General features: G+C 50.7%; 1 protein-coding gene across 1 annotated transcript in view; it reads left to right on the forward strand.

Moving 5' to 3' along the window:
• Positions 1–13,932, forward strand: part of UBASH3B (ubiquitin associated and SH3 domain containing B) — a 163,081-nt gene that overhangs the window by 104,482 nt on the left and 44,667 nt on the right. Inside the window, exons 2-6 of the mRNA XM_080649825.1 lie at positions 6,249–6,302; positions 6,984–7,170; positions 7,448–7,646; positions 10,309–10,478; positions 11,517–11,725. Coding sequence (XP_080505951.1) covers positions 6,249–6,302; positions 6,984–7,170; positions 7,448–7,646; positions 10,309–10,478; positions 11,517–11,725 — 819 coding nt within the window. The remainder of the gene's footprint in view (positions 1–6,248; positions 6,303–6,983; positions 7,171–7,447; positions 7,647–10,308; positions 10,479–11,516; positions 11,726–13,932) is intronic.

The following is a 13,932-nucleotide window of genomic DNA, read 5'->3' on the forward strand; positions in this document are numbered from 1 at the left end:
TTTATTGTTCAGATTATTACAATTGTTTCTCCTTTTCCCCCCCATAGCTCCCCTCCACCCGGTTCCCACCCCACCCTTTGCCCTTACCTCCCCCAACACTGTCCTCATCCACAGGTGTATGATTTTTGTCCAGTCTCTTCCTGCACCCCCCCATACCCTTTTCCCCCTGAGAATTATCAGTCCACTCCCTTTCTATGCCCCTGATTCTATTATATTCACCAGTTTATTCTGTTCATCAGATTTTTAATTCACTTGATTTTTAGGTTAACTTGTTGATAGATATGTATTTGTTGTTCATAATTTTTCTCTTTACTTTTTTCTTCTTCCTCTTCTTAAAGAATACCTTTCAGCATTTCATATAATACCGGTTTGGCGGTGATGGACTCCTTTAGCTTTTTCTTATCTGTGAAGCTCTTTATCTGACCTTCCATTCTGAATAATAGCTTTGCTTGGTAGAGTAGTCTTGGTTGTAGGTTCTTGCTATTCATCACTTTGAATATTTCTTGCCACTCTCATCTGGCCTGCATAGTTACTATTGAGAAATCAGCTGACAATCGTAGGGGTGCTCCCTTGTAGGTAATTAACTGTTTTTCTCTTGCTGCTTTTAATATTCTCTCTTTGTCTTTTGCCCTTGGCATTTTAATTATGATGTGTCTTGGTGTGGTCCTCTTTGGATTCCTCTTGTCTGGGGTTCTGTGCGCCTCCTGGACTTGTAAGTCTATTTCTTTCACCAGGTTGGGGAAGTTTTCTGTCATTATTTCTTCCAATAGGTTTTCAGTATCTTGCTCTCTCTCTTCTTCTGGCACCCCCATAATTCTGATGTTGGTATGCTTGAAGTTGTCCCAGAGGCTTCTTACACTATCTTCAACTTTTTGGATTCTTTTTTCTTTTTGCTTTTCCAGTTGAGTGTTTTTTGCTTCTTTGTTTTTCAAATCTTTGACTTGATTCTTGTGTTCCTCTAGTTTGCTGTTGGGTCTCTGTATAATATTTTTTATTTCAGTCAGTGTATGTTTAATTTCTAGTTGGTCCTTTTTCATATCTTCAAGGGTCTCGTTATATTTATCAGCCTTTTCTAGGATATTCTTGAAAAGCCTTATAACCGTGGTTTTGAATTCTATATCCAGTTGTTTGTTTTCCTCCATTTCTTTCATTTGTGATCTGTTTCTTCGTCTCCCCATTTTTCACTGCTTCCCTGAGTTGGTAGGGTAGCTTTGTGTGCTAGGTTTCCTATATGGCCCAGTGGGTCGGCCTCCCCAGTTAACCTGAGGTGGACACTCTTGGTGCACCCCTTTGTGGACTGTGTGTACAGCCTTGTTGTAGTTAAGTCTTGATTGTTGTTGGTATCACTGGGAGGAATAGACCCGCAGGCCAGTTGGCTGTGAGGATCAGCTGTGTCTACGCTGGGAGAAGTTCGGTGCTGGAGACAGCCTTATAGGATTAGCCTTGCCAGACTGCAAAAGCCTCTGTGCTCAGCTTGGAAGGGGTGGAGTCTTAGGGCGGAGCAGACAGTCTTGGCTTCCCATCAGCCCTGCCCTTGCCCGCGATTCTCCAGACCTCTGCCTTTTGCGGTTCCTGAGTTTCCGCCTTACAGTCCAGATTTTCCCCGTAAGAGCGTGGGTCCCCAGGGGCTCGCCCAGAACTGCGGTTCAGTGCAGTCGGAACTGGGGTTCAGTGCAGTCAGGAGCTTCCGACTCCCTTCCGCTAGGGATAGCCTGTGGTAACCTCCGCAGTCAGTCTTTGTGCACACTCGCGCCTCCAGACCCCTGCCGCCGCGGCTCCCCTGAGTCTCCGAGTCTCTGTGTGCCTTTCTCTCTACCTGACAGTCCAAACTCCCCCTGTATGAGCCTGGGTCCACAGGGTTTCGCCCAGAACTGAGGTTCAATGCAGTTGGAACTGGGGTTCAGTGCAGTTGGGGGCTTCCTTCCCCCTCCCGCCAGAGAAAGCCAGCCAGGCACTCCGCCACCCTTCCTCTCTGCGTGCGCAACTCCGTACCTCAGCTCTTTGCCGCTCCTTCTCCATGAGCTTTCCTCTTTCCTTCTAGTTGTAGAATTTCCACTCAGCCAGCTTTCCTGTGGTTCTGGATGGTGTCCGTTCTGTCTTTTAGTTGTAGTTTTGAAATTGTTGTGCGGGGCAACAGTTTAGGTGCTTACCTATCCAATTTGTACTTCTTAATCGCTTCTCCTTTCACCCAGAACCTCTGGCAACCATCAGTTTGTTCTCTGTATCTACCAGTTAGTTTGTTTTGTTTGGTTGTTTATTCTATTCTTTAGATTCCACATAATGAAATCATATGGTACTTGTCTTTCTCTGGCTGACTTATTTCACTTAGCATAATATCCTCTAGGTCCATCCATGTTGTCACAAATGGTAAGGTTTCATTTTTTTATGACCAAGTAGTATTCCATTGTATATATATACCAAAATGTCTTTATCCAGTCATCTGTTGATATACACTTAAGTTGCTTCCATATCTTGGTTATTGTAAATAACACTGCAATGAGCATGGGGCACATATATTTTTTCAAATTAATGTTTTGGACATATACCCAGTCATAAGGCACTTCCATGTTTTATGTTTTAGGAACCTCCATACTGTTTCCCACAGTGGCTGCTCCAGTCTGTATACACACCAACAGTGCTTGAGGGCTCCCTTTTCTCCACATCTCACCAACACTTGTTTGTTGATTTATTGATGATAGTCATCTGGTAGGTGTGAAGTGATATCTCAGCAGGGTCTTAATTTGCATCTCTCTGGTGATTAGTGACTTTGAGAATTTTTTCATATGTCTACTGGCCATCTTATTTCCTCTTTGGAGAAGTCTCTATTTAGGTCTTCTGCCCATATTTTAATTGGATTTTCAGGAGGGGGTGTTAAGTTCTATATGAATCCTTGTTATTGATCCCTTATCTGATGTATCACTGGCAGATATCTTATTTTATTCACTAGGTTGCCTTTTCATTTCGTTGATGGTTTCCTTTGCTGTGCAAAAACTTTTTAGTTTGATGTAGTCCCATTAGTTCACTTTTTTTTGTTTGTTTCCCTCACTCTAAGAGATATTTCAGAAAAAATATTGCTAAGAGAAATGTCAGAGCTTATTGCTTATGTTTTCTTCTAAGGGTTTTATGGTTTTGGGTCTTTTACGTCTTTAATCCATATTGAGTTTATTCTTGTATATCGTCTAAGAAGGTGGTCTAGTTTCATTTTTTGCATGTATCTGTTCGATTTTCCTAACACTGTTTAATGAATAGATTGTCTTTAACCCCATTATATATTCTTGCCTTTTCTTTGGTCAGATTTTAATTGTGCATGTAGGTGTGTATTTCTTTCTGGTTCTCTCTTCTGTTCCATTGATGTGTCTGTTTTTATGCCTATACCACACTATTCTGATTACTAAGGCTTGTAGTATAGTTTGATATCAGGTAGTGTGATCCCTCCAACTTTGTTCTTTCTTTTTTTTTAAAAAAATATATACATATATTTTATTGATATTTTACAGAGAGGAAGGGAGAGGGATAGAGAGCTAGAAACATCGATGAGAGAGAGACATCGATCAGCTGCCTCCTGCACACCTCCCACTGGGGATGTGCCCGCAACCAAGGTACATGCCCTTGACCGGAATCGAACCCGGGACCCTTCAGTCCGCAGGCCGACGCTCTATCCACTGAGCAAAACCAGTTTCGGCCTTTGTTCTTTCTTGAGATTGCTATGGCTATTTAGGGTCTTTGTGGTTCCATATAAATTTTTGGATTTTTTTGTTCTACTGTGAAAAATGCTATTGGTAGTTTTACAGAAATTGCATTGAATCTGTACATTGCTTTTGAGTAGTATAGATATTTTAATGATGTTAATTCTCTCTATCCATAAACACAGTATATGCTTCCATTTACTTGTATCTTCTTCAGTTTCTTTCTTTAATGTCTTACAATTTTCTTTCTTTTTTTTTAAAATACATTTTATTGATATTTTACAGAGAGGAAGGGAGAGGGATAGAGAGCTAGAAACATCGATGAGAGAGAAACATCGATCAGCTGCCTCCTGCACACCTCCCACTGGGGATGTGCCCGCAACCAAGGTACATGCCCTTGACCGGAATCGAACCCGGGACCCTTCAGTCCGCAGGCCGACGCTCTATCCACTGAGCCAAACCAGTTTCGGCAGTGTCTTACAATTTTCTGAGTGCAGGTCTTTTACCTCCTTGGTTACATTTATTCCTAGGTTGTTGTGGATGTTTTTTGAGGCTATTGAAAATGGGATGTTTTCTTAGTATCTATTTCTGATAGTTCATCATTGGTGTATAAAATAACAACCAATTTCTGAATATTTGTTTTGTGTCCCACTAATTAATAACTTCATTTATCAGTTCTATTGTTTTTTTGGTGGAATCTTTAGGGTTCTCTATACAAAGTATCATGTCATCTGCAAATAATGACAGTTTTACTTCTTCCTTTCCAATTTGGATGCTTTTTATTTGTGTTTCTTATCTGATTGCTATGGCTAGCACTTCTAATACTGAGTTTAATATGAGTGGTGAAAGTGGACATTCCTGTCTTGTTGCCAATCTTAAGGAAACCACTTTAAGCATTTCCCTGTTGAGTATAATGTAGTTGTAGGTTTGTCATATATGGCCTTTGTTAAGGTATATTTCCTCTATTCCCACTTTGCTGAGAGTTTTTATTATAAATGGGTGCTGGATTTTCTGCATCTATTGATATGATCATATGATTTTTATTCTTTCTTTTGTTTATGTAGTATATCAAGTTAATTAATTTGCAGATATTGTACCAAACTTTCACACAGGAATAAATCCACTTGATCATGGTATGTGATCTTTTTAATGTATTGCTGAATTCTGTTTGCTAATATTTTGTTGAGAATTTTCTACGTTTGTAATGTCTTTGTCATGTTTTGTAATCAGAATAATGCTGGCCTCATAAATGAGCCTAAAACAAGCCTTCACTCCTCTTGAGTTTCTTTGAGTAGTTTCAGAAGGAGAGGTGTTATTCCCATAAGCCTTTTCAGACTTGTCTTCTTCACAAAGAAGAATTTGGATTTCCATAAATTTTTATCAGAGCCTTATCACCCAAACCCTTCATTATCTGTCTCAATTATAGTTTTGAACCCCCTCCAAAATTTGTTTTTGAGTCACGGAGATCATGACTTAATTAGACCTTTCATTTTCAGATTATTCTCCTAGTGCTTAAAGAAAAGTAAACTTCAGTAGGGTATATTTCACCAGGGGAACGGCATAGAAAAAAAATGGATCTTTTATATAAATAGCACATTGTACCACAAATGAGTTTCCTTTTCTCAATTGTTTTTGAAACAATAGGTGTTTTGGGCCTGGGTTAGGTCTCCCTGTCCTATGTTATGGTTCCCCTACTTCCCTTCGCTGCCCCGACCACAGATGTAATTAAATAACTATCTGTACAGATGAATGTTTTCATGCCTGCTCAGCTGAAATCTCCATGAGAGCAGGAACCATGTGAGTGTTGTTTCGCTGTGTTCCTAGAACTTAGCACAGTGTTGATGAGATCACAGCAGTTCACTAAGGGTTTCTTGAATGGGCGTCGTAAGCATGAGTGCACGAATGGATGGGTGAATAGCAGAGCTGGGCACAAACCCAGAACTCTCGGCTCTTGGAGACCAGACTGAAACTTCAGAAGCATCTACTGTGCTGTGTGCTGGTGCGCAAGGGCCTCGCTCCACAGCCATCCTTGTCTCTCCAGCAGTGGGAGGGTCAGCAGCGCTGCTCTGGACACCGGACCCTAAAGATGTCTGTGAACTGGTTGGAGATCACGGATCCTCCTGAGCCTGGTGGTGGTGGCTGGAGGTGGGCGGGAGGAGGCATTGAATTAAACCAAATCAAATGTCCTTGGTGGGCATTTGGCCCACTTTCTCGTATACTCTGCCAAGAGCTGTGAATAAGCAACAGCATTCTGTAAGGGATCTAGGGCAGTCAGAGTGAGTGCACAAGAATGAAGGAGGCAAAAGCAAGACATGACAACCTGCAGGGAAGCAGAACTAAAACTCCAATGTGGAGCCTGCTGACATAGTCCACCCGGCTCAGGTGCCTGCAGGCCCGTGCTGTGTCCCAGTGCCTGGCTGTGGTCTTGGGGAGCCTTGCTGCCATGTCTGCCCACCTCTGAGAGGCTTAGTCCCTTACTTCACACTCACCTCTTGCCACTGCCATGAGCAGCTGATAGGAGGCTAAAAATACTAACCATAGAAATTTGATTTCTTCTTTTAGACAAAAAGCTTTGGCGTCCACCGGAGGAAGAAGTGTTCAAGCCGCATGTGACTGGTTGGTATAAAATAACTAAATTGATAACATGACACTTGATCGACTCTAAATATATGTGCATGAGCAAGGTTGTGTGGCCTCTTTAATGAACCTGGGGGGTGGGGCGAGGAAGACCCTGTGACTGGACCATTCATCCAGCCAGTTGCCTCCTCACGCTGCCCAGGGCGTGCTTCTCCTTAGCAGTGGTTAAAGGTGGCCAAGTGCTTCTAAGAGAGCCCCTATCCAATAGCTGCCTGCCCTCCAGCCCCGGACAGATATAAAGAACCCGTGTGGATGCTGCCCAAGTCAATTTAGGAAAAGACCTCTCCACCTTTCAGGATGTCACTGCCCAGGGCAGAGCCCAGGGGCGGCTCCCAAGCCTCCCTTGTCTTTGGGAGGCACCAGGTTTAATCTTAGACGGAGCTGAAGGAACCCGTTGAATGGCCCTGGGTTAGGAAGGGGTTGGGGTTTACCTGAGAATGGCTCCTGGAGAGGCTTCAGGTTTCTGAGGGAGCCATGGGCTAAGGCGCCGGCAGGCAAGGCGGTGGCTGAGGTCGGCTGTGAAGTGTGAGCTGCCAGGGGTAGCTCCTCAAGCACAGAGGGAAAGCCCTTCCCACACAGCTGCAGCCGCGTCTGAGCCTCCCCTCCGCCCCCCGCCGCCCCGCTAGCCATTCTCCAGCAAGGCTGCCCGCTCTCCCACAGGCTCTTCTCCCACGTGGGCGACCCCTTCCTGGACGACCCGCTGCCCCGGGAGTACGTGCTGTACCTGCGCCCCACGGGTCCCTTAGCCCAGAAGCTCTCCGACTTCTGGCAGCAGTCGAAGCAGATCTGCGGAAAGAACAAGGCACACAACATCTTCCCCCACATCACCCTCTGCCAGTTCTTCATGGTGAGCGGCACCCCCAGCCCTGCCGGGACGTGGTGCCCAGACCCCAGCCGCCTGGCGGGACCTGGGAGTCACAGGCGTAAGAGCTGTGTGATCCAGTTCCAGGTCATTGGGAGTGTGCAGTTCCCCTCCTCACAGATGGGATGCGTGTGTGTGTGTGTGTGTGTGTGTGTGTGTGTGTGTGTGGTGGCCTCAGCCTCAGCCTGGGCAGAGGGTGCCCTGAGGACTGTGGAGCCAAGCTCCCCCAGCCCCTGCGTGCAGCGCGCCGCTTCCCTTCCAGTGCGAGGACAGCAAGGCGGATGCTCTGGGGGAGGCCCTGCAGGCCACCGTCAGCCGCTGGAAGGGCAAGTTCTCGGTGCCGCTGCCCCTGGAGCTCTACACCTCCTCCAACTTCATCGGGCTCTTCGTGGAGGAGGGCAGCGCCGACGTCCTCAAGAAGTTCGCTGCTGACTTTGCTGCGGAGGCTGCATCCAAAACCGGTGAGCCAGGCTGGCCAGCCGGGCCGTCCCTCAGAGTGGGGGAGACAGGGTGCTGTGACAAGCGGGATGGGGTTGGGAGGTGGCCTGCAGGAAGGGTCCGAGCAGGACAAGGAGCACATCCCCTCCCGGGAGCACACCTCTGTGCTGCTCTGCTAACTTTCCCGAGAGAATGCCCAGGGCTACTCCCCCACACCAAGCGGAAGGAGCACAGACACCTGCTCCCCATTGAGCCACCTGAGTTAGGAACCTTCCTCCCCCCCAACCCTCCCACACAGCACCCACCTGGGCTGGGCACTCCAGGCCAGGGCAGCACAGCCCAGAGAGGAGAGTGGAACCTCTCAGAATCAAGTAACAGTCATCTCCACCGAGCCACGCCCTTTCACCTAGGAAACCATTAGACGCCCCTAAGCTTCAAAAGCCTCCCACTAGTCCCTCTCCAACAGCTCTTCTGCTCTCTCCGTGGCAGCTCTTAGCTGCTGCGATTTCCCACCAAAGAAGTTAGCTTGAAGGGATGCTCAGGATGCATGGTGACAGGCGACAGGCATTGGGCGGGGGGTGTTCCTCCTCTCTGACCACAGGTGCAGATGAGCTCCCCGAGCTGCAGGACAGACAGACAGTGAGGTGAGGCAGTGTCTGGGTTCCCTGAGAGTGGAGTCAGAGGCAGGGGCTCAGTGGGAAGCTGCGGTGTCTCCATGAATAGGACAGTCAGACGTGGTTCCTCCCGGCGGAGCTGGGGGCCTGGCTGAGCACAGGGGCTAGCAGAGCCCAGAAGAGAGGGCATCCCTGGAGGGTGGCTCACCCGCTTAGCAGGAAGGAGCTCTCAGGGCCATGTCGATTTAGACGAAGGGGTCCCTGCAGGGCAGGCGCCCCAGCAGAGAGGGCCACGGAGGCCCCCCGTCTGCCCTGGCGGAGGGCTGAGCGCAGGGCCAGAGGGACCCAAGCTGCCTGTGCCACCTCATGTGGAGGCAGGACAGGGCCACCTGGGGTCGAGGCGGTGTCCTCCCAGCCCAGCTGGGACTGTGCGGGCACCTCTTCACCGGAAAAGCCTGAGCAGGGCTGGGCCGGGAGTGTGTGGAGGGCCAGCCCCCGAGCTGCTCGGGCTCCCTCCTGTCCAGCCTGGAAGGTCCCTTTTCCAACCCCCTGCTCCCGGACGAGTGTCTGCTTCTGGACTTGGGGTGCCTGTCATGTCACAGGGCCTGAACATTTCAAAGAAATGGCCAGTAGAGAGGACGGTGGTGTCCAGTGTGCATCCTCTTTTCTTAGGGAAATGGCTCCTGTTCACCCTCTGCACCACGAATACCCCCACAGAAACCAAACTCATGTTGTAGCCACGAAACCCAGGTGCCTCACACAGGAAGGAGCAAAGCGGGTTTCACCTGGGCCTGGCCTGCTTTCCTGGCAGGAGGGAGAGACAGCCCTTCCTTTCCAAGATGCCCCTCCCCTACCACCACTCCCCACCTCCCCGGCCCCTGAGTCGGTTTCTGGGCCCTCTCGCCGCCCCCTGCTGGTGGTTTGCAGAACTGCGTACCCAGCTCCTTGTAACCTAGAAGCCAGCCATCAGGGCTTCGCCTTGGTGTTCTGGAATTTGGGGGACCCCCAGATTCCTTCAGCAGGTAGATTTAGTGTTGCCCTCCACAGGGAGATCCATTCATGTGTCTTTGTTCATTTAACAAGGACTGACACTGGCATGTGCTGAGCACTGGGATCCAGTGTGAACGAGACACAGAGCCCTGGCCTTCCAGGCTCGCACCAGAGAGAAGCAATGCAGTATCACAGAGAAAGCGCTCAGAACCCAAGGACCCAGCTCCCGCTGCATCTCTGTGTGGTCTGAGTGAGCCTCTTCGTTTCTCAACCCCCTAAACCAGCAGTCGCCAACCTTTCGGACCTCATGGACCACCAGTGGCCACTGCTACCCTAACCCTCTCCGGTTGCAGCTTCTTCAGAGTCTGGCATGGACAGGAGCTGTGCTCCCCACTCAGAGAGACAGACGAGGAAGAAGAGCGGGCCCTGGAGGCAGCAGCTGGCTTTGCTTGTTTCTGGGGTGTCTTAGAGGAGCGGTCTGTCTGTATTAAGCCGGGGGTTCCAACCAGGGCATGTTTGCCCCAGGGGACGGCTGGCAATGTCTGAGTCATTTCCGGTGGTCACACTCTGGGCGCTGCTGTGGCCTCGAGGAGGGCAGCACCCAAACAGAGTCCTTTCACCCAAATGCTGTTGAGAATCCCTGTTTTAAACTTAGAAAATATTTGTTTTTCTTCATTTCTCCATCAGAGCCACTCAGAAGCTAAGAGACTTGATTTCATCAAAACAAAGGCAGCGTAGCTTTGAGAGTCGCTTGAGGACCTTTGCTCTATTTCGCGTGAATGAGTGCATCTCTCTCGGGCTGGGTTTCCCCCTCTGAGTGGTGGGCTACTCCTGCCGGGGTTGTCGTGAGGGGAGCAACCGGAATGATTGCCTCCCGACCTGCCTGCGGCTCCACAGACTGCACTCGTCACCCTCAGGCGGTGTTCCGGTCTGTGCCCCGCACTGTGCGGGGAGGGAGGTGCGGCTGTCTGACAGCGGGGCCCTGCGCTGTGCCTGGGGAGGCAGAACTCGGGGCTCTCCCTCAGCCCCACCGCTGATGGCAGCGCCGAGGCTAACAGCACCTGGCTCCTTCCTTTTCTAGAAGTGCACGTGGAACCTCATAAGAAGCAGCTGCACGTGACCCTGGCTTACCACTTCCAAGCCAGCCACCTGCCCACCCTGGAGAAGCTAGCCCAGAGCATCGATGTCAAACTAGGGTGCGACTGGCTGGCAGCCATATTCTCCCGGGATATCCGATTTGCTAACCATGAGGTAATGTTTCCTGTGGCTCCTGACAGGAGCAGCGGGGAAGGGAGCAGGCAAAGCCAGGAGCCTTGCTGCTTGCTGGGGCGGGGGCAGGGGGATGTGGACCATCCTGGCGCCACCGTTTGAGGGAATCCGCACTGCGCTGAGGCCCGGCCAGGCCATCTCTGAAGAGTAACACTGTCCTTATCCCCGAAGGAGAAGCTGAGTCACAGAGGTTAGGGGGCTGGTCTGAAGCGGAATAATTTAGGGCCAGAGCTGAAACCAGAATTCAGGGATTTTGACAGTGAAGATGGGCAATCCATCCAAAAACAGACCACATGGTTTGATGAAACAGTAGCCATCCAGTTTAACTACATTTATTAATAGCACTTACATTTGTTTCCTAGTTTTTTTTAACAGCAGAAGAACTGACTTCTTAAAGTTTATATAGTCTTTTAACATTTCTTTTAGATTTTGTAAAATATGAAAAATTGTTAGAACCTCAGGGTCTAGACCAGACAAGCTCATCATCGATTTGGAGTGTTGGGAACAGGGACCCGGGACGCAGCTCCCGGCTGCCCAGCGGCTGCCCCAAGCCTTTTTGGCGTCTCTGGGAAGACGCTGCAAGGAGCCTGGGCTGGACCTGACTCGGGACTCTGGCGTCTCCTGAACAGCGGCCTCCACAGACTGTGCTCGTCACCCTCAGGCGGGGCAGTGCTCGGTGGCTGGTTGGCCGCCTGCCTTCCGAGAGAAGCCGCTTTGGAGCGGAGAGCAGGGAGGCGATGGCATTTTCCAAGGGCACCTCCAGTCAGCACTGTCCTCGGTCGCCTGCCTGACCCACATTTGGCTCGGTTGGCACTTAGGAAAGAGACGCTCAAATGAATTATTTTCTAAAAATAACGTGGCCTCTTTGTCTCTTATTTGTTAAAGCTCATTTGTCCTGTCCCTGCTGAGGGGCTCCCCTCTGAGGCCATGGCACCCGCTGAGCCCCCTGCACGTGTTCACGCAGAACCTGGGGCCGCCTGGTGGGAGGAAGGCTGGGCCTCACTGCCCTCTCTTCTCCAGACCTTGCAGGTGATCTACCCCTACACCCCCCAGAATGACGACGAGCTGGAGCTGGTCCCGGGGGACTTCATCTTCATGTCTCCCGTGGAGCAGGCCAGCACCAGCGAGGGCTGGGTCTACGGCACCTCCCTGACCACCGGCGGTTCCGGGCTCCTGCCCGAGAACTACATCACCAAGGCCGATGAATGCAGCACCTGGGTGTTCCACAGGTGAGCTGGCCGAGGCCTGTGCCTGCAGACTTCCAGGAGGGGTGGGGTCTGGGCTTGACGCTGGCCACGCAGGGCAGCAGTTCCTGCGGATGGAGGCCCTGGGAAGAAAGCCTGTCGGCTCCAGGCTCCAGGGAAGATCTGACGTGGGGATGGGAGAACTGAGCAATGGGTAGCTCTTGCTGCCCCGTCCAATGTAACTGTCGGTCCGAGTTCCAGATCGGAGACTAAACTGAGGCTGCTGGGGTCCCCCTCTGATAGCTGAAGTGTGGGTCCTGAGTTTTCATGGTTCCAGGTTTATGTCCGCTGTGTCCTGGGTCGTTGCTGGGATGGCCCGACTCCCCAGCGCAGCAGCGAGGCAGTTCCCGAGACACCGCCAGGCCAGCAATGACAGCGTTTGCAGGTGTCAGGAGACCCACACGCCCTCATTTAGTAGGTGGCTCTGAGCCAGTGCTCAGACCTTGCACGTGAGTGTCTAGATGACAGTGTGTGTTCAAGGAAATAGGCAACTAACTGCAGAGACTGGGGACACACGGTCCCTGGTCGTCTTTGGGCGTGGCCTGTGGCTAGCTTTGTGTCGCAGACAATAAAATAGAAATAAAGGCGCCTTCTCTTTCTTACTCGGAGGAGCTCTGAGCCTACCCTCCCCGGACACGCAGGGGTCCCACCAGTGTGTGTGTGAGGTCTGTCCTCCTCCTCTTGTGTGTGCCCCAGGCCCACGTGGCTGAGCTGGAAGCTCTGGGCACAGTGGTGCGGGCCCAGCATCGTATGGTCACCACAGAAGAGCAGCAGACGGCGGCTTCAGTGCGTGTTTTGCCTGGTGGGAGAAAAGGATAGATCGCTGCCCGGGTTGGCAGCACACACCCGAGTGGGGAGAGAACATCTTCCCTGATCCCCGGGACCCAGCAGCTCCCTCTTCCTTCCAGTCCCCTCACGCGACCCCACAAACAACCCAGAATTTGGTGGCTCAGACCAGAAAGTCGGAGCTGCCTCATGTTCCCTAAATATTTGCTTTTTCAGAAATGTTTCTGAAGATAAAAATAAATAAATTGGGTTTCCAAAGTTGCCCTTTTAGCCTGTGAAAGCAAGTGAAGCATAACACTCATGAGTAAACTGAGGACTAAGGCTCTGTCTGATGATGCACCGCCCTTAGATCACGTTCCTAAAAGCAGGCTCACACACGAGGAGCGGACATGGAAGCCTGCCAGGCCCCGTGCCCAGCCCACTCTTGCCCAGATTAGAGCTCAGGTTGAAATGAGTGCTGTCCGTCCCTGGGTCCAGGGAGGTCTGCGTCGTCATCTTCTGTTTTGAGAGATGACTCGTGTGCTGTTCTCCTGAGACCACAGCCAGCCCTGCTGAGTGCGGAAACACTGACGTGAGGGACTAGGCTGCAGGCGTCCTCAAACTACAGCCCGCGGGCCACATGCGGCCCGCCGAGGACATTTATCTGGCCCGCCGGGTGCTGCTGCCTGTCCTGCTTAGCAGCCGACGCGTCCCGGGCCCGCAGTGCGCATAGGAATTTGTTCATAGTTTTTTTTTTAAACTATAGTCCGGCCCTCCAACGGTCTGAGGGACAGTGAACTGGCCCCCTGTTTAAAAAGTTTGAGGACCCCTGGACTAGGACATCGGAATGAAGAATTGGAGTTTTTATTCCAACAGTCCTCCTGACTCTCCCGTTTACTAGCTGTGTGACCTTGCCAGGCTGCACTACCCTTGGAGCCTCTGTTTGCTGATCTACAAAGTGTATGTGATAATGAACTGTAGTCAGCTGGGGGAGAGGAGGGGCTGCAGGGGAGGGCCTAGCTTTACCGGGATCAGGGCACCTGCCTAGCAGCACTGAACTGAAGTCGTCATTAGCTTTATGATTTTCTCTTCTTTCTAACCTGCATTTTCTAGTCCTTTATATGCTCAGCAAGTCAATTGTCTCTTCTCCAAAACTGATCCTGTAAGAGAAGGGCACTTTCTACTTACCCCAGAGGTGGGAATGGCTCAGGGAGGCAGGCTTCCCTCACCGCTAACCTCAGCGGTATGGAGTCTGGCCTGGCTGGCCTGGTGGGCCCTGGGGAGGAGATTCAAGCAACAAGTGGAGCCTGGGGCCTGTGACCCTTCACGACCCTTCCTCCCTATCCTCAGGTCTCTGAGTGTGTCCCGAGGAACACTGTCCTCCCCCCTTTCTCAGAGCATCTCTCCTGGTTGAGTGTCCCTAGACA

Source organism: Plecotus auritus (genome assembly GCF_963455305.1).
Source record: "Plecotus auritus genome assembly, chromosome: 13".
In the NCBI taxonomy this organism is placed as follows: domain Eukaryota; kingdom Metazoa; phylum Chordata; class Mammalia; order Chiroptera; family Vespertilionidae; genus Plecotus; species Plecotus auritus.